Genomic DNA, 24,825 nt, shown 5'->3' on the forward strand with positions numbered 1-24,825 from the left:
TCAGGTCAGGGCAGGTCATTGCATTTTTATTCCGACAAGTTGTCTCATGTGTTTTACAGGTTGTAATTTTATGCAAATCATCAATTATAATATTTGCTGGTAAAAACAATTGTTTGATGTATTTGTTTGGTGGTATACTTTTACATTTTTATTTTTTGTAACTGCTTTAACATTGTAGTTGAATAGCCTCTAATAGGCTAATAGCTGGTCCCACAAGTGGGGCATGTTGTCACAAAAAGTCAATGTGTTAAACTTATTTTTTCTGGGAAATAATGGTCGAAATATTCAAAAGCTTATTTGAAGACTTCAAGGACTGCATCTATAGAAAAAGACTTTAAAAAATAAGTCTACACAGAGAAATAATGAATGGAGCCTTGGTCACCTCCATAATATTGGAACAGTGTCCCATAGACAGAGGAAAATCAACCAACAGATGTGTCCACAAAAGACCAAAGAGCAAGATGTCCCAAACCAAACCAAAAAAAAAAAGTTCAAACAAACGAAGTTCCAAAGTCCCTGCCTGCATATATTACATAAAGAAAACCCCAGACTTTTAACTTCAGTAAGGTCAGTAAATAAACACTTTAAACATAAAAACAATAAAACTTATACTTAATGACAGAAATTAAGACAAGTTTCTACATTTTAAAGTCTATTGCATCAGTTGCAGGTCTTATAAAGTGCTATACATTATGTAGAAGCAACAAAAGCTAGAGAAAAACTTACAGAAGTCCCAGAAGAAAGTCGAAATGCACCTCATATTCATCTTTCCACATCTTTCACTGGAGATCAGGCATCGGTCCCGCGCGGAGCGAGAAAAATCCCTTCAACTCCATTCGCCTTCAGGCGCCTTGCGCATTGAGTAATCAGGTTTTTCCCAAATGGAATAAGTTTTCGACACTGCTGCGGCTAAAAGGGGCGTTCTGGCGGTGTGTCACCGCATCCCGTTTATGTTCTTCGACAAATAAAAGTTTGGACGCGACTAATTCAGGGCGCGCGTCTGGCTCCGGCGCGTTGGCGAAAACGGCTTCCCAGTGTGAAGTTCCTCAAAGTCGGACACAAGGGAAGGGGGCGGAGAGAGTCGCTCTGGGTGGATTGGATTACTCAGTGAGTCCTGCCCGAGCCACATTTCCATATTTCCGACGTTGAAGTAGCGATCTGGACCGGAGCCCGGGAGCGCCAGGCCGTTAGTAGCCGTTAGTAGTCTGGACTGTCTCGCTCCGACGCGTCTATTATCAGAGTTTGCCTCTCTTCATCCCTCACGCTCACTGATGCCAAAATCTATTACATTTATTCATCAAGACATAACTAATAGCAACAATGACGAATAATAAAATAGTTATTTTACCGTCGTGGTTACATCAGCAAGTCAGAGCCTAAAAACAATACAAAAAAGGCTAATGGAAATTATATCAAAAATGGGAGCCATTCATCATGGCATCAGAAAAGAGACCTTTATAATATTGCATAAAAATGTGACACTATTGAATACTCTGGAGAATTCATGGGAAAATTCATGAAAGAGTAAATTAATGAATGAATTAATGAATATTGTTATGATAGAAATCGGATTCAGAAATCAGATCTATTGGAGGTCAACTATTCCAATCCAATTTACTATTATGCATTTTAGTTTTTTTGGTAACTATTAAGCATATAGAAGCCTTAGAGGTCATTATCACAAGGAACAATATTAGGCCCATTTCTACTTTGACTAGTGGTTTATCATAAAATAAAATGCCAACATGATTGTTACAGGAATCGGACTAGTAAAGTTTAATACTGTTACTAAATATTAGTCAGAAGCAAACAGCCTAGTTGAGAATCACAAGAGCCCAAAATTCAGTTTCAAAATGTGCAATTTGTTATACCAGTAACACTGAAATAAATACTAAAATACTCAAAATAAGTATCTTTACAGTAGTTAAACTATTAAACTTTAAAGAAACGTAAAACAGCTTTGAAAAATAAATGTTAAAAGAGTTCTGCATTCTCAGAGGTCTCTGTTTACTTGGAAACTAAATTATGAATGTACTCCAGAGACTAACTTGAGTATGTGAAAAATATGGATTATTTATGTGAGCTCACAACAAACTGGAACATGTGATGCAGCCCAAAGATGTGCTACAATATTTCCATTCAGCAGTGACTCACCTCCATACTGCATACAGATAACGTCCAACATTCACACACAGACCATCACTTCATGACAAAATGCTTTATCATTCTGAATTCATCCACCCGTAACACCTTATATTTTAAAATGTGCAGTTATCGCTTCAAGATCAAGATGTGGGGCCAAGCTGCTATGATGTATGATACAGTAAAGTGCCTTGTTAGTGTGTGTGAGTGTAGTCTGCTATCTGTAGTATTTGCATGGTTCAGTAACCTGCAGTCACAACATGTTTGTCCCTTCATCAACAAACATCAGATCATTCAGCTGGATGACCGTCGTAATTGGTTACAATGATCATCACAGCTGATGCCGCTCTACCATCCAAACTAATAATCATCCTTCTCTCTCTCTATACTTGACCATCTCAGTATCACCTCAACTAGAGTTCTCAGATTAGCACCAGATGCAAAAACTGATCTGCACAAAAAGCACTTTCTATGAATAAACTGTATTTTAATTTGTGTACATTTCTACTTTACTACTCCATCTTACCTTTTGAAACTTGGCAGCACTGCAAATATAGTTGGCTCTCTTCTTAGAGACAGTGCTATTTTAGTATTATTTATAAACTATTAAAGTATTTATTAAGATTTTTAATTAGTTTAATTATTTTTTTAATTATTTTTTATTTTCATTTTTATTTTAGTTTCAATTTTAATAATTCTGTTATATTTTCATTAGTTTTTGTTTTGTTTAAATGTAGAGAGAGTTTAAATGTATTTATTTATTTAGTTACATAATTTTAGCACTTTTTAGCACAGACTTAGTTAGATGCCAAGGTAAATTTTCATCAGTTAATTTTTCATTCATTTTTAAAAACTAATTTATTTTGATTTAAGTTTTCTTAATCTTACATTTACATTTTATTTTATTTTAGCTTTAGTTTTGATTTGGTTTACAAAAACATCACTGTCTGGAGACTATTTAGACTATTTGGGGTTCATTATTTCTTTCTGTCACAAGATATTATGGCTGCCAACTTGAAAATGAACAGTAAATATTCATGACATGAATATTACAGAATTACGTAATATGACATGACATGGCATTTTATATTTCATAGCCATACAACATAATGACATCGGAAACAGTTATGATTTTATGGACCTTTAATGGAAAGGAAATGAAGAAAATGGACCTCTTGAATCTTCATTGGAATCCCCTTGACCTGAGATTTCATTTTAGCATTTTTCCAGGGCGCTTAAAAGCTTAAAAATTACAAAAAGGCACCATAAAGTTATCATAAAAGTCATTCATGACTTGTGCACAGCAGCTTTGTGTAAGGAAAAGACTGAAACTGAAGGTATTCACTGAAAATCTGGACTCTAGTACATTTATCCTTATGGTGCTTTCGAGTGTTTTTTTAAGCTTGACGGCTCCGATCCTCATTTACTTTCATTATAATGAATAGAAGTCAGGATATTCTTTAAAAATCACCTTTTGTGTTGTACAGAAGAAAGTAAGTCATCTACGGAAGTCATATGGAACGACATGTGGGTGAGTAAATAATGACAAAATGTTTATATTTGGCTGAACTATTCCTTTAAACCTTTCTTCTCCATTCTTGCAGTCACTTTAAGCTGCTGAGCAACTCACAGCAGTACTGAAGTGTCAGACAGAGACAGGATAGAGCTAATTATAGACTGGGTCTAAACCCAGTAAAGACAGACTTCTCTGTGATATGGACCTGCGAGGATTTAACAGCACGGCACAGTGCGAATGACAAAGACCCATCATGATTTACTCTGACACATGCACACACACTTACTACAGTAATAACTTTTCTCTCTCTCCTTCTCATCTTTTGGTGTTGTCTCCACAGCGATGAGAGATTATTCTCTCTCTTCACTTCTGCACTTCTAATAGCTCAGCAGAGTCTCACGATCAGCTCACTTTCATCTCTAAAGAGGCTCTAGCCGGCATTTTCCTGAATCTAGCAAACTAACTGACCCGTATATGTTTTACGGCTTATGCTCCATAAGGTGTGCAGCTAAGAAAAGTAATAGATTTATATTCTGCTAAAGCCTAAATGGTAACTGAGTATTGAAAAGATTGTTACCTATGGAAATATGTAATAAAATAATACATTTTATTAGGATTATGCTTTAGGTCAACATGAAACCTCAAACCCTCTTTTCAAAGGAGGATCAAATTACTGCATTTCAATAAATTATGTTATTATGTATATGTATTATGTGTGTGTGTGTGTGTGTGTGTGTGTGTGTGTGTGTGTACACACACACATGCACACACGTTAATACATTTTATATAAAAATTTGAAATATATATACTTTTCTCATGAAAATATTCACAAAACAAAAATATATATTAAAAACTATAATAAAATATATAGAACATTTTATTATATAAAAGTATATTAATAAATACATTACTGATTGATAAATTGAAATGATTTTTTAAAAATGGAATCAAAATGCAGTCATTTGAGATACATATTGAAAGGTACATATTGACAAAGAAATACATCAAATTAAATGAATAAATATATATGCACTTTAAATTCTTAGCTATTTTTTTTTCTTGTTTAAAAGAGTTTTAGATATATTTACTGGAACACAAGACAAAGATAGTGATTAAGAAAATGTTTTTTGCGATGTATGGATTAAAACTGTGATTTTTCACAACTAGAGGATCTATATTTTATTCTACATGGGTTAAAGACATATTTCAGTAAGTGCATAACACTAATAGACTACAAATGCTGTTATCAAAAGATGTGAGCGTCAATACCTGCAAGAGTAATTGAGTAAATAATATTGATTTCACACAAGCAAGATGCCTTTGAAAAAGAAAAGGCCTGTGTTTTTGGAGAAAAACAAAGGATTACAAATAACAATAGTAATCATTTCTCTTTGTTGTATGAAAGTATGCAAGTGTGTGTGTGTGTGTGCAATGTTTATCACAGTGTGTAGATGTCAGAAAGAGAGAGATTGTGTGTGTGTGTGTGTGTGTGTACAGCTCTCCTGCATCCTGTAGGGATAATCATCAGTTAGACAGCACTCACCCGCTGCTCCTACACACACAACCAGGATGGAGCGGAACCAGACAGGAAGTTTGCATGTGTGTGTGTGTAATGGGGGTGCATATGAGTTTGGATTTGTGAGTATGTGTGTGACAACGAATGATAAAGAAGGAGATTATGAGTGTCTGATAAAGACAGAATAAATGAGTGTGTTCTTTTGTGTGGATAGGTGCATGCTTCAGAAAGGCGTGGGGGTGGTAAAGGAGGTGAGGTCGCGGCTAAGATGATTGTTTCTGTGCCTATGCCACCAAACGGGTGAAAAAAACCCCACAAATTAGCGACCGCCTGTGGTGCAATACATAAAAATGCATCACATTTCATGTCACATATTGACCTTTGTAAGGCAGTCAGAGCAGACAGATCAATCACTTAATCGTGTCTAAACTCAGGTCAGTCTCAGTGGAGAGGTAATGAAGCATGAACCTTCTGAAAATGAACAGATTGCTCTTGAGATGGCAGGAGAGAGTGTAATATGTTTCAGCAGTGTGAATTCCTAAAAGAAAATCATTGCTATCGAACATAAAAGTATGCATTCACTCGCTCACTCACTCATGCACAGCAAAGAGCGCTTTGAACAACTGAGGGATTTGTTGATGAACAGTTTGGGATTCGCTTGCAATTCCTCTCCAATGCACAGCTATATCCTAGTTTTGGGGGTGAACAGGGATTTTCATTAAACACTAATCAAATATGAATATATTTTAAATACAAGTCAAAATCAAAGTTTTATGGCTTTTAGTCAACGATAGGCTGTATTCAGTATTAGGATTGATTAAATATAATAATTTAAGAACTGACAACTCAGTTGACTGAAAATGTGAATACTGAAGTGGACATGTGGCCTTTAATGTCTATGGTGGTTATGGTGTAGTGAGGCCTCGAAATGCTAGCATTCTTTTTTTTTTTTTTTTTTTGTTGAATAAAATGCCCTTTTGAATGCCAACATCCTTTGCCTTAGCAATAGCAAGTAGAAAACCAAGGTTTATAGCTGCAACGTAAGCTAAAGGCTGTTGGCTATTTAAAGAAGGATGCCTTCTATACGTCCAAACCAACTTCATGTTTCAAATGCTTATGCATCTGGTCTACAAATTATAATGTTAAAAATATGATCAAATGTATAAAAACAAAAGGTTTAGGATATAGATCAACAGAGTTTGCATTTATTTTTAGTTCTCATATTTACATTTATACCACACACACACACACACACACACACATATATGTATATATATATATATCTGTGTGTGTGTGGAATATATGATTATATTATGTACACATTCAAATATATGATTAATTTTTTATGTTTACGTATGTTTATATAAATCTATATTTAGTTATTATATATAAACCTTTTAGGGTTTTTTGTCCAGGCAACATTCAGAGTTTGCTTTTGTATTTAAAAAACATTATATGAATAATATACGTCATATGAGTTTTTGAATTTCAGATCATTTTAACTCAAATTTGAAATGCTGCATCCTGTTTGCTACTTCAATGCAAATTCAGAAACTGAACTGAAATGTTAAATGCATTTTCAATGCAATTCTGAATGCAGCACAACTCATGCAAATAGACTATGTTTTAAGTAACTCCCTAGCAATCATGATGCTTGTGAGGCTCTGAGGATTTGATCATTACCAGCATATGCTCTTTTCCTTCTGTTAGCGGTTGTAGACACTGTGCCGCACTCATTTTGTTCTCTGTGATGAGTTTATCAACCACATTCAACCACCATGCAACTCCAAAGAACTGCTAATGAAAAACACATGCGGCTAGTGAAGCGTTACCATCCTCTGGTACACCACAGGCTAATAAAGTTAGCCTCTAATGCTAAAAGACAGTAGTTTTAATGAATAGTGTGCAATATGGAGGTCAACTGGACATGACCAAATGTAGTCTTGACCCTGTCAGTGACTAAAAACTAACTGCATTAATACAGAAGGACGCTAATGGAGGCATAGACAAGCGGCACTTGGATAAAGCACAGTGTGACTGAAAACTAGAGCAAGGCTCCCGTCGTGAAAGAGGAAAGCCAAAGGCGATGATGTCACTCCCTAAAAACAATGCCTCATTCAGGCAGACTAGGGGACAGGAAGCTGCAAGTCATTTAAAACTGGGGAGGAAAAAAACGACAACATCTGCTGCTGCATCCAGTCCAGATGGATGCAGAGAGCGAGGGAGAGAGAGACGGCAGCAATATTAGACCTATCCTTTATTGGCTCCCAGAGGTGGAAATCTTTCCTCTTGGATACTGGCTCAGATCCGTGCAATATAAAAAAAGTTTCCAGTCGGCTAGGTTGCAGTGTGATACTCCCTTCAAAACAGACATGATAGACTCGCATTTTCAACCCAGGCTCATTAGAAAACGTGCACATGGAGACATTTCTGCAAAACGATATTACGGTGCTTCTTGCACATTTTGCGACAATTTTAAAGTGAAATGTCCAGTGAGTGGCGCTACAAGCACTTTCCGTTTTATGAATTCTGGCTATGTTTGTTGTTGATTGTATCGTGTAAATTCGGAAATGAATCTGTTGAAGCAACCATGCCATTTTGCTTACTTCTACAAGTGAGTACAAGGTGAGCTTCCAAGCAAGTTTACTACATTAGAAAAGCCATACATCTTGAGATAGTTATGTGATGCAACTGCCATAATGTATTAATTTACAAATCATGAACTATGGTGCAAGTGTTTAAAGGTCATAACATAGTATTGTGCAAGACAGTGTGTGAAAATAACTCTTTATTAATCAATAATCTGCCCCCATAATCATGATTTGTGTGAAAAGAAAAGGTTTTTGGTGCTACTACTCCTACTACAGTTCATTTCAGTTGGATTTGTATGTGTTTGTACATTTTTGTAAAAATGTATGTACAGGCATGTTTTTTCCAATGAGCCTAGGTTGCTCATTTCTATGCAGTTTGGATCAGAGTAACAAATAGCAAATAGTCACTGACTGTGGATTGAATCTTGACTCCATTCCAGATGAGCCATCGTCTGTGCTTGGATGAAAGCACGAAGCATGAAACTTGTTGCTTACTAGTTTGAGACCATGTTATTAACTTGTGCTGCATGCCATCTACTGGGCAGATCAAGAAGGAGATTTAGTTGCATCCCTACCTGATAGAGTTTGGCATCGCTCCTCCACTCTCTCCATTCCCAGGCAGCTCAATGTGGAATCCATTAGGGATGCTCCATTGTGCCGGCTGGCTCAAGACATTTTCCGACCTGCTTCCTGGAATAGTGGTCCGTAGCGGACTTGCTGAGCTGGCTTCATCCCTTGCCGTCTCCGTCCCCAGCTCAGCCTCGCCCTCAGCCCCTTCCTGCACGGTCTCCAGCTCCAGCTCTGGAGGTTCAGGGCCCATTAGGGCCCTCTGCTGGATGAGAGGGGTGAGCGGTGCCTCGAAACTGACGCAGCTGTCCGTCTCGTCGGTGAGCGACAGCACGTCCAGTGAATCCAGACTGCTGTAGCAAGTCCCGCCTCTCAGAAGTTCCGACTCGACGATGCGTTCAAATGTGGAGCTGAAGCCATCATGGCTCTCTTTCGTTCTGTCGTACTCTTCCTCTCCGTCGTCCTCTTCCTCATCCACAGCCGTGGTCTTGGTGACCTGCTCGACAATGCTCTCAAATGTAGAGCTGAAACTGTCCTGATTTAGGGTCACCCTTTCCTCTTCGCCGTCCTCCTTCTCTTCCTCGTCCTCTACCTCAGCATCTGCTTCTTCTACGGAGAGCTCAAACGTGGAGCTGAAGGCGTCTAGGTTCCCCTGTGCTGAAGGCTCTTCCAGGACTCCCTCCTCATCCTCCTGCCCTTCGCTGTCATCTTCAGTCCCGTTCTCAAACCTGCAGTTACAAAGATGCCAGTTAATGCATTCCCAAACCTATCTGGTAAAAAACACATCACAGAGACACAACTGGCTAAAGAGGTCTTGCTTTAGACTATTCACAAAGGCTCTTAGCCTGGCTGGCATGCGCTGTGAGTGTTCCTATCTTTAATCGGGCTGCTGTCACAGTTCTTCAGCACGACTGCAGTGGAGGAGTCCCAGCAGAGAGGAGCATCATTCAGGACAGCTCCCCTGCCACGTATGGTGCCCAAAATATCTCCCCATCCTCATTGTAACATGCGTGCCACATCCTTTGTGAGGCCTGACATTGAAAATTGCACAGCTAAACTCTGTAATACATGTGTTTCATATTCAAAACATTTTGTAAGACATGACAAGCCAGGAAAAGTGAAATTCACTGTGAAAAGATGGAAGCCTTTCAAGGGGTTTTATTGATCTTTTCGGGGTCTGTTCAGACTACAGCTTGATCCTTTTTGGAAGATCATTAGGATGTGTGTTTTGGAAGTCAGTTTTATTTGTTTAGCACTTTTGACCAGTGCAAAATTCACAACTGGCTTTCCCTGAAATTAGAGTTGACAAAGTGTCAGAGAAATAATAATGGAAATAAAGTGTAAACACACTGAATGTATCAACGTTGAGGTTTTATTTAAATACTACACAGCAAAATCACCAGAGTTAAAATTTTGGTGTTATGGTGTTTTAGAGTAAAGTGTTAATGTTATGGTGTTGAATTAACACGGATGGTGTAAAAGGGATACTCTGACTGGTGAAACTACTGAGAGTCTGACCTCATTAACACTGGTAGTGCGATTACACATCCGGGACATTTACGTGGTGCGGGCTTCAACCAGCCAAAACTATTCTCGCTGACGCCATTTTATTTGAAACGCCACTCGGAGCGACTAACAGTGTGTTCACACCAAACGCGAATTGAATTATTCGCGCGAGTAGATTACATACAAAGTCAATGCAAAGACGCGAATAGAGGCAAATTCGCGCCAGGCGACGCGTTTGCCGCGAACGCGAGATATTCGCCTCAATCGCGTCTTTCGCGCAAGTTCAAAAATTTCAACTTGAGCGGAAAATTCGCCTGACGCGTTCTCGCGCAAGCCAATCAGCGAAGAGCTTATAGGCACGTCTGGTTGAATCAGACAATAGAAGAGAGCATTATTGCAGCCGTCTGTTATTATATAGGTCTGGAGCATAGAAAACAATTAAAATCAGTTGTAGTAGTTGTATTTTATTAGCATGGCTACAGAGATGCTGCTATCAATAATAAAAATAATAGTAATATCAGTGTATATATACAGTAGTAAAATGTAACACACACATTAATACAAGATCGTAACGTTATTTATCCTCCTCTGGATGGTGATGTGAACCCAGACACGTCGGCGTTTGGCTTTCCATTGTATTTGGGACTTTTTGACAACAGGTACAAAACAGCGATTGTAGTTATCTCCACCATGGTTGATCGCGCTGTTTTTATTCGCGCGAGTGACACGAAATATGGACTTTAATACTTGACCTGGTTGTTTGAAAAAACTAACAAAGCTATTTAATAGGTCAGTGTAATTATTTTTAGTTATTTATTTGTACATTTCGTTAAATATCAAGTTCGTGTAGCGTTGAGGACGCGCTGCGTGCGCTGAAACTTTTCTCACAGACGCCATTTGTTTCGACTGACCCTGCAGACGAGGCCAGTGCTCATTTACTGGAAATGTAGACGGTACGTTTTATTAGAAGCAAACCCAAAATCAACATTAATCATAAAAGATCTTAGTGAAGGTACTTTTGATCCATACATAAAATAGTGCAGTGACAAAGATTGGTCACAATTTTTTGAAAGTTCATTTCAAATTTATTTATTTATTTTTATTTTTTTTTTGGCAGAGGAAGCAGCCAGCTCCTGCACGGATACACTGAAAAGTCATTCATCTAGTGAACAAGATGTGCCCTCTGAAAGATGTGCCAAAAGGCTCAAAACATCACAGCAAGATGACAGAGTTGGAGCAGCGGAGGAGCAAAGATCTGCAAAGGAGGTGACTTGAGTTTCTCATGTTTTTATTTACGTTACCATTAAACAATTTGATGAAAAACAGATTCAAGTTACTTACACTCTAATCAATCTTTGAGTATTAAAGTTGTATTGGTTTTTGAATGACTAGGCCTGTCACAATGATATCTGTATTGACTTGTCGCACGATGTATAAACATGACCTCAATCATTTTTGGTGACGCGATAGATTGCCCATTGTATTTACATAAAAATGATTGTCCGATGGCACTCAGCATTCGGTACATATCTCGATGCTGGGTTCATGATAAGTATCACGATATGTTAAACAAAATTTTTAAATGAAACTGAAATTCAAGTAACACAGATTTATGCTTAATCGTAATCTCTGCGGTGGATGCGCACTATATATGCATTTCATATGGATTACATAATCTGAGAATGTTTTCTATTTGAATTGTTTCATTAAAACATTTCATGTTCTATAGATATATTTCTCATGTCTGTGAGGCAACAGAGTTTCGGTTCATTTTTGACACGCTCAAGTTCAAAGGGACCCAGACGGCAGAAATAGTATCCTGTTTGGTTTCATTATTTTACAGCACAGAGCGTTTTGTATTTAAAGTGTTAGTGATCGCATCGGCACCTCATTTTAACTGTCTTTGTTAATGAATTAAAAGACATATCTTAAAATATCACCATCACTCTCGTACTGCGAAATATCGTTACAACACCTAAACACAATAAAAGATGTTTTGAAACATGTAGTGTTATTTACAAATTATTGACATACAAGAAAAAGCTCTTACAACAATGTAAAATACTGTTACAGTCAAACCTGAACATTGTGTTATCTGTGTTTGTCTGATACCATTTCTTCCACATTGTGCTTGTGTAATTAGTGTAATATTTGTATAATCATGTTAATATAGACTAACTAATGGAAAAAAAAGTCAGTAATATAATTTATCACAATTGATTTCTGGGACAATATGTAGCACCAAAAAGTATTTATCGTGACAGGCCTAAGAATGATATATGAGCAAACTATTCTTTTATTGTTTTAACTTAGATGGTGCTATAGCTGCCTTAAAAGAAAAATCAAAAGGAGATGAAGTCCTTGAAGAGTACATGGCCACCGATACTATGTCAAATGAAATGAGAAGAGCGCTTGTTAACATACTGGTGGGGCACATGACAGAGAGGCATTGGTAAGCTACATTTTCACATTTAAGATAATTGATTGTCATATCTGTTTTTTTTTTAATGTTTTTTTTATTCACCTAATAATTAAGGCTGAGACATAAATTTATAATCTAAAAGTAAGACTGTTTTTTGTATGCATGTTCTGTCACTTGCGTGCTGTCCCATCCCATATATGTACATTTATTTTTGGTAGGAGGATTCCAACCCAGAAGCAGAGAGAGCAGTATGCCCTTGGAATTGTGACTTTGTTTCCATCATTGAAAGAAAGAATAAGCCTAGCTCTGAACAAGGGGGTCCAAACACCAGGAGAGACATTAGATTAGAGCATCAGCTTGAGGGAGATGCTCTTGTGGAGGCCATTTCACTTCTTGCTCATACAGGAGTTGACGAAACCATTTTTGAAAAGATGAGACAGCTATTTCGCTATCGCCCGGAACTTGTTCACAATGCAGATACAGCTACAAATATTCTAAAAACCTTTCCAAAGTTTTAATCTTTTTAGACACCATATACACCAGTAAAGTGTTAAAATTAACTCTGATCATAGAGTTGAATTAACTGGCAATTTTGCTGTGTATGTATTATTAAGTATGTTTACCGGTGCACTTCCAGTCGAACTACAGTCCTCATCTGTCTGTTCAAGTAAATGTGATGTATAGGTGAATATTTGAAGGTTTAAATACATTACCATTCAAAAGTTTGGGGTTAGTAGGAGTTTTAAATGTTTTTGAAAGAAGTCTGTTATTCTTACTAAGGCTGCGTTTATTTGACCAAAAATACAGTAAGAAACAGTAATATTTTGAAATATTAAAATAACTGATTTCTATTTTAATATATTTTAAAATGTAATTAATTCCTTTGATGGCGAAGCTGAATTTTCAGCATCATTACTCCAGTCTTCAATGTTGAACAGTTGTGCTGCTTAATATTTTAATTATTATTACCTTTTTGTGTATTCTTTGATGAACAGAAAGTTTAAAATAACAGCATTTATGTGATTTTTTTGAAACATTATAAAAGTATTTACTGTCACTTTTGATCAATTTAATGCATCCTGGCTAAATGTATCTTTCAGAGAATGTGCAAAAAAAGAAAAAGGGATTAAAGTGTATGTAAATGTACAGTATATCTTATTTTACTAACCTTAGAGAGCAAGGCTGCGTTTATTTGACCAAAAATACAGTAAGAAACTAATATTTTGAAATATTAAAATAACTGATTTCTATTTTAATATATTTTAAAATGTAATTAATTCCTTTGATGGCAAAGCTGAATTTCCAGCATCATTACTCCAGTCTTCAATGTTGAACAGTTGTGCTGCTTAATATTTTAATTATTATTACCTTTTTCAGTATTCTTTGATGAACAGAAAGTTTAAAATAACAGCATTTATGTGATTTTTTTGAAACATTATAAAAGTATTTACTGTCACTTGATCAATTTAATGCATCCTGGCTAACTAAAAGTATCTTTCAGAGAATGTGCAAAAAAAGAAAAAGGGATTAAAGTGTATGTAAATGTACAGTATATCATTTTACTAACCTTAGAGAGCACAGGGGCTTGGTTGAGTCCTTTTCTGGGCTCTGAGGTGGCAGCAACTGCGTGTCTTCACCTTCACAGATGTCCCTATTACCATTTTCTGTTACAGGATCTAAGCAGCTGCCCTCAATCTCACCGTTTCTACCTTCCTCTTCTAATGTCACCTTCTCATCCTCCTTTGCACTGGACTGTGTGTTTCTGTTATTCTCTGTATCTCCGTCTTCTGCTTCACCTTGCTTCTCCTCCTCTGTCTTTGTCCCATTACAGGGCTCCAAATCTCTCGGTGTAGAGCCATCAGCCTCCTCCTGTCCCTCAGGTGCTGGGGGTGTATCTGGAGGTGGGGTGTCTGTGCGGAGGGGGTCATACTGCCCCTCCTGACTCATGGTGGCCTCCTCAATCACGGTGTCCTGGCAGCCTGGGGTCACAAGGTCAGGGTCAGGAACAAGGGAGGGGGGTAGAGCTCACACCTATTAAGAAAGAAGGTGAGACAGAGCAATGAGATTCCGGATAAAGGTGAGCCCTGAATAATAAAGGATAAGGACCTACTGAGAAAAACTGTCCATTCATAATCCACTCTTATTAGTATGGATAAAACTGCGTGTATTAAAAACCACCATGGCAAAGAATGCATATAAGCCCATTTGTTTCCAGAGGAAATATTGCTTAAATAGTTCCTAACTCAAAGTTATGGGAGTTTTCAGGCATGTTTTTTTTTTGTTTTTTTTTAAACTGTATACTGGTATAAGTGACTAAGCAACATAGACAGCATTGTGAATTGAAAGGACTGCATACATCTTAACTGCATACACTTCTGACTAATGGATGGATAAACTAATTATTTAACTGGGCAAACAAACCAACTGTAAACGGTCGTTAACAGAAGCCAGAGATGCTGAAGAAGAACGCAAAGAGCAGGCAGAGCAAGATCACTGTTCACCATGCGCAAAATATTGGAAGAAAATCCTAAATACTAAAATTGGGGGTTTATATGAATGTATCTTTGAGAGAAACTGACTGTCTTCACAAAAGTTTAGATGGTATTTTTTTTTATCTTACCTCCATATAATAATGTAGTTTTTAAACGCTCAGTGCTACTGTACTTTGTTTAGAGGTAACAATGAAACTTTCTATCGCTGCTGTTCCATATGTGCCACCTGCTGTCAGAGAGTGAATTTGCGTTTTCATTCAGTCCGTCTGCTGTTTCTTTTTCATGCAGATTTGTTTTATTTAGCATAATTTCACAAAGCTACGGTCAGACCATTCTGTTTCTGCTTTAAATTGTGAAATTATTCAATCTAATTCACATTAAAAACTGCTCATATTTTAATGTAGAATGTTTGTTTGGATCGTGATTAAAAGTCAGTGTTTCTGCAACTGTTTCATGTAATCTGATTTATATAAAGGCACAATCAGGGACAAACCATGATAAACCGCGAAACCACCAGAATCCTTAAAAAAACAGGGATACAGATTTTTGGTCAAACCGCCCAGCACTAAATGGTGATTACAACCATAACATCTAAAACAATACCTCACATACAGTGACAAAATAAAACTGTCCTTTAAGCAGACTTGATGCCATAAAGTGACAGGACATTCTGTCAGTCGTTTGGCTTTTATTTATGTGACAACATTCTTGGTAGCCACGCCCATTGTGAAATCTCATTGGTTCAAAATCCCACCTCTGTGCATTAAACATCAAATATTTTCTTTCAATCAAATGTTCAAGGCTATGGACAAACAAACTGGTTGTCAATTTAGTGCATCACGCCTGGTTAGGAAAAATACAATGAAAAATGAAAATGGATAGATAATTTTAGTCTAGGAAGAATTTGATGAGAAATACTTAAGTCTTTGACTGAGTCTTGACAAATCTGAGAACAAAGTAGAGATCTCTTCTGAAGCGCACTTAAAAATAAAGGTTCCAATAGGTGGCTTTCACAGTGATGCCATAAAAGAACCATTTTGGGGTTTTGTGGAATCGAAAAGTTCCATGGATGTTAAAGGTTCTTCATGGAACTATAGATGCCAATATAGAACCTGTAGTTTAGTGTAGAAGAGACTCATGTGTGATTACAGGGGTCTTTTGCTTAGAAGAAATATCTTGTTTCAAGAGACTTAAGCAAAAGTCTTCTTTTGCTCTTAACCTCAATACTGTTAGGAAATAATATAACTGAAATAATAACTGAAATAATATAGAGGTTTTTCCTTCCCATTTGCTAAGTACTGCAGTCCATCAAATCAGACAGGAGCAAATGTGTCAGGCCGGCGTGTAAGACCACAGCTCACTGGACATTACAGGTGACATTAAGCATTCTGAAAACTGAAGCAGTCGGGTGGCAGGATCTTAAAAGTTTAAACAGCAATTCAGACGCCATTATCTGCTGTCATCCTTGTGTTTTATCAGCCCTCCAGAAATGCAGGCCGGTGAGAATGCATTATCTTTGACTCAGCAAACCTCAAGCGCCACTGATGTCTTACATGCTAGAGGCTCACACACACTTACAATACAACACACAGACCAGAAGGATCCGCTGAGGGTGAATTTAAGGGTCAGTCTGAGTCTAATTTTAAATGCTGCTGTGATTTCTAACATCTGCTCTGGGGAATCTTCCCTAAACTGCACTGGACAGGACAGCTGTTCAGTGCCAGATAACAGCAACTTTCGCCAGCCTATTTTACTTCTGTAATGTTACATATTTCCGAGTGTAACAGGATATTCAGTGAATACAAATAGACAAGACTTCACTTTATCCATTAGATGTTAATTGCATTGTGAAAAGTGGGCAGAATAGCATCTGCCGAACATTAATCAACAGACCGCACTAGCGATGGGAAGACCGGATCATTTTACTCACTTGGATCTTTGAATCTCATTCAGCAAAATAGACTAATCTTTATTCAAGTCATTTATGCAATTGAGCAGAGTTAAATTCAAATATTTTATTTTTAATATCCAAATTCCCTGAGATACTCCAATTAGATAATGCATCCAAAGACTAATTATGAAAAACAGAAATGATCTCCCAGTCCCTACTGTGTTTTCTGATCCAAATCTTTCACTTGTTTTTCACGTGACAGATGCAAAAATGAAAAGTTCATGAGCAATCCATCACTAGCACAGCCTAAAAGGAAATTAATTTCACAAGTGGAGAAAGTTATTACATTTTAATGAAAGATTACAAAAAACAAACTTTTTTGGACAATCTTCATTTAGAATAATGTGTCTTAAGGAAGCTGGCATAATAGGATCAGGAATGTGTTGTTAGAAAAGAAATCTGGTCTATTTGAATTAATTTCACATCGACGTTGAAGCTGAAATCTGCTGCTAGCATCACCAAAAGAATCGATCAAAACTTTTGAAATAAGTCTTGTACACTCACCAAGGCTACATTTATTTGAAAAAAAAAAAAAATACAGTAAAAACAGCAATATTTTGAAATTTAAAATATATATTTTCTATTTGAATATATTTTAAAATGTAATTTATTCCTGTGATGCAAAGCTGAATTTTCAGCATCATCACTCCAGTCTTCAGTGTCACATGATCCTTCAGAAATCATTCTAATTAAGCTGATTTACTGCTCAAGAAACATTTATTACTAACAATGTTAAAAACAGTCGTGCTGGTTAATATTTTAATGGAAACTGAGATACATCTATTCCAGGATTCTCTGATAAATAGAAAGTTCAAAAACATTTATTTAAAATCTTTTGTAACATGTTTTTAGTGTTACTTTCGATCAATTTAATGCATCCTTACCATATAAAGGTATTATTTTCTTTTCTTTTTTTTTTTATCTAAACTCAGTAAATTGACCAACAGTGTAGCGTACAGTTGTCTCTGCATATTAAACTGAGAAGTACATTGAAGTGTGACTTTTAAATTCATATTCAGAGCATTTTCTCTTGGGCTCTTCATTAAACCCAGTGAACAGGGCAGATGCTTAGTGGCACATCATGACATGTTTAATACTCACCAGTTTACCAGATGAAACCAAATGGACAGGCACACAAACACAGGCTGGAATATAAACAGCACACATGTACAGAAAATCCCTTTCTTTGGCAGAGAAACAGTCTAACATCCTCCGAGTTAAATGTGAAGCTCAACCGCTTTTTTTCTGCAGCTCTGACTCAGACGGCGCTGTTTAAAGCTATCTAATGCCGAACATCTGATCGAATCCAACCGCAGTAAAACCCAAGTTTCCATTACATTAAAGCTCTATGGCCCAAACTGCCATTACATTAGGCAACAATTCAAATCTCTTCATGTCTATATTCAGTGCTGTTTGACAGAATACACACCAACTCATCTTAATCGTACCAGTTACACATAATTTCGATTGAATTAGGTCAACGGTGTGTGAACTGTGTGTAGTTTCCTACATTATTATACCATTTACCCCTGCTATTCCCCCCTAAACGCTAGCGACATGGGAATTTTAAAAACACACACTGTCTCACACCACAAAGAACATTTTGATGTGACATTTAGCAAAAGACGCTCTCAGAAAGTTACCTTTGACCTCGGCTCTTCATTCAAACACACATGGTTAATGTTTGACATTCTGCATGGGCGCTCAGTACCCAAAGTCCATCCCAGCTGCAGATGATCTTTTCACATGGAAAGCACATCTAGACTCACATGCATGATTCCATCACACACAAACACAAACTCAGGCTCAGCTGCTGTGCAGTACCCTGTTGTCATGTTGGCTATTCCTGAGAGCCTCTGTGCTCTATAACTGCCAGATAACCATAATTCCTACAGCAGCAGCACACGCCTATTAAACAACATGACAGATCACTCACTGAGGGTGTATGAGTGTGACGTATGAGTGTGTATGTGTCAAGATATGCCTGTATTGGTAGTAACAACAATAGGGATCAACAATAAGAATTTTTTTTTGTTTCTGGGCAATTGGGCTGATTTTTACATACCCACCAAAAAAAAAAAAAAAATCTATATAAATAAATAAAACATACTATCTGCACACTGAAAAAGGTGCTTTTTAGTGCTACAAAAGATTTGTTTCAAATGCTGTTCTTTTGAACTTTATATTCAAAGAATCCAGAAAAAAAATGCTTTTAGCAAAAATATTAAGCAGTTTTCAAAAGTTTTCAAAACTGATAATAATAAGAAATGTTTTCAACTGTAATAATATTTTACAATATTACGGTTCCTTACTGTATTTTTTATCAAATAAATGCAGCCTTGAGTATAAGAGACTTGTTTCAAAAACATAAAAAATATTATTAACCTCAAAATTAGGTAGTATATGTATTATTATTAGACTTTTTATTCTGAATCTTAATCTGAACCCATTCAATGCACACAGTATTCACACATCCTAAAACAATATATGTGCAATTTTATTATTGTTATTATTATTAGCATTGTATTTTTGTATTTCCTTGAGATACTTATATTTTTAATTAACGATTTTTAAAAAAGAAAATATGAAATTTAATTCATTTTTTTCTTTACAAAAAGAAAATATTAAAATTCATAAATTCATGAACTCATGAATAGCTGGAAACAATAACAATTTGTAATTTGTCAATTCCTACTAGTGTTTCTAATCTCTATCATTTTTTTTGCAAATGCAAATCGACAGAATTTGCATCACAATGTCAAATACAAAGCAGAAATCCAATTACATAGATGTTAAAGATTAATGAATGTAAAAATGTTCTGTTCAAGAGACCTTCAAGATTATCAACTTATTGTTGAGCCCTGAATATGATACTAAAACCTAAAATCATCTATATTGTAAAGGCTGGGGACAAGTTCACTATAGCTAACAATAACGGATGTCCTCAAGTGCAAAATGATTCATAAATAAAGTAAATAATGACTTTTATTCCAAAAACACAAAGATTTCCTTTGGAGTTAGAGGTTTGGTCATCATAGCTTTATATAAAAGACCAGAAGTCTACAGTGTGTCTCATTTAGATGCATTTGTGTGTGTGCGCACTTGACTGATCGACTGAGAGACTTCCAGTATTGTCAGCAGAACAGTAGGGTCTTCAGGGTGATCAATTCTGTTTAATTACTTTCCCTGGACTTGTCCGTCACCTTCACTCTTAACACCACACACACTGGCACTCATACGACTACTGGCCTCTTAACAAACACACACACACACACACACACACACACACACACACACACACACACACACACACCCCCTCACACACTCACTCACTCACACACACACACACACACACACACACACACACACACACACAGTCACTCAAACTCAAAAAAATAAACTCAAAGAATGGCCTTATCTTCAAATCAACAATCCTCTCTACTCAATCACTGCCACCCAAAAAAACGTTAACAAGCTTTCAGAGAGATCTGCCTCCACCTTTTGGCTGTCCTGTGATATGTTGAGGTGAAATTTGTTAATTTTATGTGTGTTGGTTTTTCAGCAAGTTCCTTCTGACAGCTTCGGCTTAATCTCACATCTTTATTGATTGGATTAAAATAAGGCAGTATTTCCTCAGGGACCGTGGGTTGGCCACGCAGCAGGGGCCTGACAAAATGTGCAAAGAGGCAGAGAGGAGAACAGAGAGCTGTTCTCTCGAAAAAATGTGAAAATCTGCAGTTATTGCTATAGACAGCCATTTTGATGCTTAAAAATGACTGCCAATGGTGTAGCCTCATGTAATCCAATTGATTCATGACATTTTGACTTGAAGAAAGCAGGTAATTCACAGGTTACCATATAAGGCACATTTTGAGGGATCTTACAAAACACTTTTACAGTGCAATAAAAAGCATCACAAACCCACAACCTTTCACAAAAACTCCTGCATAATTAGCAGTCTTTGTCTTAAATATAATTCACATGCATAGATACACACACACACACACACACACATACATGGAAGAGTTTAGGCCTATTTCTTAGGCCCTGTGTAACCATTTCTCAATTTTACATTCTCACCATTTCCTCAATATTAATCTAATAATCTATTTGCATTTCACTAGTCATTGTGAATTGTCCTGTTATGTCACAAATGAATAAATAATAAATTAATATGTATACAATATATTGCTTAATAAATATACATAATTATAATTATTATAATTATATTTTATATTTTTATATAAATATATATTATATAAATATATTTAAATATAGTAATTAAATTTAAATATATTAAATATATATATTTTTTTATAAATATTCAATATATATTTTATATATTTGTAATAAATATAATATTTTACACAATTACAATTTTAATTGTTAGAATTGCTTTTTATAATTACATTATTTATATTTTAAAAATTTAAGAATTTAGTTGAATTATAATGGTTGAATTATAGAATGTCACAAGACAGAATGGAGCTTAATTGTACATCAACTGCTTATTATATGGTGCACTAGGTAGTCAGGGATTCTTATCTCATAAAAACTTTTTATCTAAAAGTATATTCAGTGATAAAAAAAAAAACAAGTATAAAAAAGTCTAGTGCAACAATAAGAGGGATTCTCACAATTATGAGGGTTAAATGAGACACTATCTTTCCATATAGTCTAGCCTACTCTCTACAGTCGGACCTATCCAATCTACCTGTCTGGGACCATTAACACAACAGAGAGCCACTATATCACAAACAAACACTTCATCCCCTTCTCCATCTCTATGCAGTCTGGATACCGGATGTCTGCGTGACCCACTAACCCTCTTCAGACTGGAGATGACACCGCCGCACACGCACACCGCGGGCGCAGACACACAAAGACTGACCGTTACAAACGATCAGCACGCGGTATTTAACTCTCTCGGGAGCTGCAGTGCGCTAAATATATCGATGCTGTCTACCTTACCCACATACAGCCGGCTGCGTAATGCTGCCTTTCCGTGCGTAACGGGTTACGGGACATCAAAAAAGAGGCTTCAAGATGACAGAGTAAGTGCAGACTGGGTTTTTCCTGACACATCAGGCCGGGGTCTTGTGAAGGAGACCACCGCCGAGTAAACGAGTGTGAACAACTGAGCCGTGCGTAAATGTGATTTAAATCACCTCGTTCTGTCACTTCCACTGCTGTCAAGGTCAGACGTCCTATTGTATCATGTCACCGTATCACTTACAACGTCTTCACTTAAATCATCCCAGGGATATAAATCTCATTAAACGCATCCAGGCTTACACACACACATACACCTTAGAGAGAGGTAGAGGGAGAGAAGAAGTGATCGTTAAGGGCGTCTTGTGTCTTGTCTGGCACTGGGATGTCTGGTTGTCTGACGCCTATATCCCCACTGTTTCATTATGATAGTTGGGCTAACAATAGATCAATAAGCATTGCTATTGCATTGCATTGCATCGTCAGACATAAAACTGCATGCATTGAAGTTACATCATCATTTGCAACTACAGAGTATTCATGAGGCTGCGATTAAAGCAAGATACTCTCTGCAGCTGTTCAAAGCATCACAGCTCAGGTTTTGCCTTAAATACAGCCTGTGTCTAACACATACAGTGGCTCCTTGTGTTTAAGGCATCGTGGAGTAAAACACACACACACATACACAGAAAGCCTGAATCGCAGCCATATTATCCCCAGCCTCCCAGTGCAGTAACCATGACAACAGGATGGCTGGGAGACACTGCGCTCTCTCAAAAGGCTTCGGCTGGTGCTTTCTTTCTTCCAAAATAGACCCCAGAAGCTTTTCAAGAGCACCTCGTCCTCCATATAAAACAGAAGAGGTCTCTCTCTCTCTCTCTCTCTCTCTCTCTAGTATCTAAAACCACCCAGACCACACATATAACCTGAGAACACGTTGCAGTTTCATGCATACCACAGAGAAAATATCTGCCGGCATTGCAAACGCATGCAACGTGTAAGCTTTAAATGTGCATCAAAGAGCAAAAGCACTGACGTGAGCATACAGTCCGTTTGTGATGCATTGCATGCGTTAACCCAATTATAAGCGTCCTAGATGAGTATATGATGTATAAGATACTCACCACCAAGAAATTGCAATACAAATCCCTCCGGAAAATGAAGCAATTTTGGCAGAGCGCGCGCGCGTCTCGTCTCCCTATATCATCCGAGCTGATCGATTTGCTGTGTTTAAGGAGGAAGCTGTGCAAAAGGCTTATCAGAACCGAGTCTGACACCTGCCGTTTCCTCTCGCCACCGCGTGGACAGCGCACAGCGACAGAGAGACCGACCGGCTGCGCGCGAGAGCTCGGTTGTGTGTCAGTGAGCGCGCGAGCTGCGGCGGCTGTCTCGTGCCCCCGCGACGCGCTGGACGAGCAGCACTTCAGACTGTTGCTCACAGTCTTTCCACATCAATAATACATTATAAAGCACAATTCACGCGCACTGGGGGGTTCTAGGAGAATATTCAGACCCACTCGTCTTATATAAGCCATCATGACAATTCAAAATCAATATGACGGGGGGAAAGGCATTTTCAAATAATGTTTTTTTACATTTCGACAAAATTTAGGGCATTGGAATATGAGCTGTTGATCTGACATGTTTTTACTCTATGTTTACAAATCAAAATGTGTGTGTGTGTGTGTGTGTATATATATATATATATATATGAATACATTTTAATATCGCTCAAGAGATATATTTAGGCTATATGGGATTTGATGATGGATAATATAAATGATCACAATTTATTATATTTATTATAAATTTCTCCATATAATTGAAAAATGTGTAAATATAATCTGCCTTTTTGAATATCACACAATATTAGAAATGACGTGCAAAAATCCAACAAAAAAGCATGGTGAAGTCATAACAGTCTTTTCTGTTACCCTGAGACAGTTATAATAATAATTATTAAATAATTATAAAAAGTACCTCTGATGACCTCTGATGGTCTTAATTAAGCAGCAAGGAGATGCCATGCTATACTGTGAAAGAGTCCCAGCTAAAGGTGTTCTTATATTCTTACACTAACTAGCCTGTAAATACAATAAATGGGATCATGTGACAATTGCAATTTAGGATGCTGTATCTCTGCATTAAGTCAAGTCAGTAGAAAAGCAATGGTGTTGAAACGTCACTAACTCAATAAAATCTAGTGATTGGGAGCTGTCAATTTTTGATGAACCCATACATTAGATTTTAATGGACAGGTCTCTCCTGTTTGTGTAATTAGCATTTTGCTCCAGAGCATAAAAATGAGCCAGTGAACACCCACACAGTCATCCTGATGTTCATCCAAGGAGAAACTGGAAAGGAAAGCGGTATTAAAGAGAGAGGGAAAAAAAGAAAACATAGCATTCACCTGTGCTAATGATACTTCAGGGACCTGAGGGTGGGTTTATGGGCTCTGCTTGTGTAGTTAAGTGAGAGAAAATGAAAATTGTGGGATCAGGACCACTACAACAGCAGACCCCCAGACACTGTAAATCTTAATCACTTATTCATTAGACTTCCACCCTCTTCCTCAGCCATCCCTTCATCCCATAGGATCCGGTGGAGGCAGGTTGGGGGTGGGTGGGACATCCCGGCTCGACAGCAGGAGGAATCCTGAAGGAGTGTCCGTGTTGGGAATGTCGCAGGAAGGTGGAATGTCCTATACAGAAATGGGGGATGAGAGGAAACAAAACGGGGGTGTTTTTTTGTGGGGGGAAGGGTGAGAATGGAAGAAAGGTGTTATAGAGCTTAAACAGATGGAAATTATTGTACCATGGATGGATGGATAGACAGATGGAAGAGAGATGTGAAATGAGCAGTTAGAAATTAATTTGAAAATAATAAGGCAGGAGTGTTCAAAAAAATGAATGTTCTGTCATGGTTTATTCACCCTGATGCCCTTTCTTATCCATATGCCTTTATTTTTGTCTGTGGAACACGTTTGAATGTAGCTATAAAATAGCTTTGCGTACACAGTGGATTGAAATTTTAAATTTGACTAACAATTTTCTGCTCCACCAAAGTGCTTAAATATCTTTCAGTTTTGCATCATTCAGATTATAAAAATGGCTTTACACATGAACGATTA

General features: G+C 37.1%; 1 protein-coding gene across 1 annotated transcript in view; it reads right to left on the reverse strand.

Moving 5' to 3' along the window:
• LOC107660161 (PH and SEC7 domain-containing protein 2-like) overlaps positions 1-22,971 on the reverse strand; it is a 36,282-nt gene extending 13,311 nt beyond the window's left edge. Inside the window, exons 1-3 of the mRNA XM_016449399.1 lie at positions 22,820-22,971; positions 13,828-14,291; positions 8,341-9,060 (exon numbers count right to left, since the gene is read on the reverse strand). Coding sequence (XP_016304885.1) covers positions 8,341-9,060; positions 13,828-14,207 — 1,100 coding nt within the window. The 5' untranslated portion in view covers positions 14,208-14,291; positions 22,820-22,971. The remainder of the gene's footprint in view (positions 1-8,340; positions 9,061-13,827; positions 14,292-22,819) is intronic.
• Between the last annotated feature and the right edge of the window lie 1,854 nt (positions 22,972-24,825).

Source organism: Sinocyclocheilus anshuiensis, unplaced genomic scaffold, assembly GCF_001515605.1.
Source record: "Sinocyclocheilus anshuiensis isolate Anshui unplaced genomic scaffold, SAMN03320099.WGS_v1.1 scaffold888, whole genome shotgun sequence".
NCBI lineage: Eukaryota > Metazoa > Chordata > Actinopteri > Cypriniformes > Cyprinidae > Sinocyclocheilus > Sinocyclocheilus anshuiensis.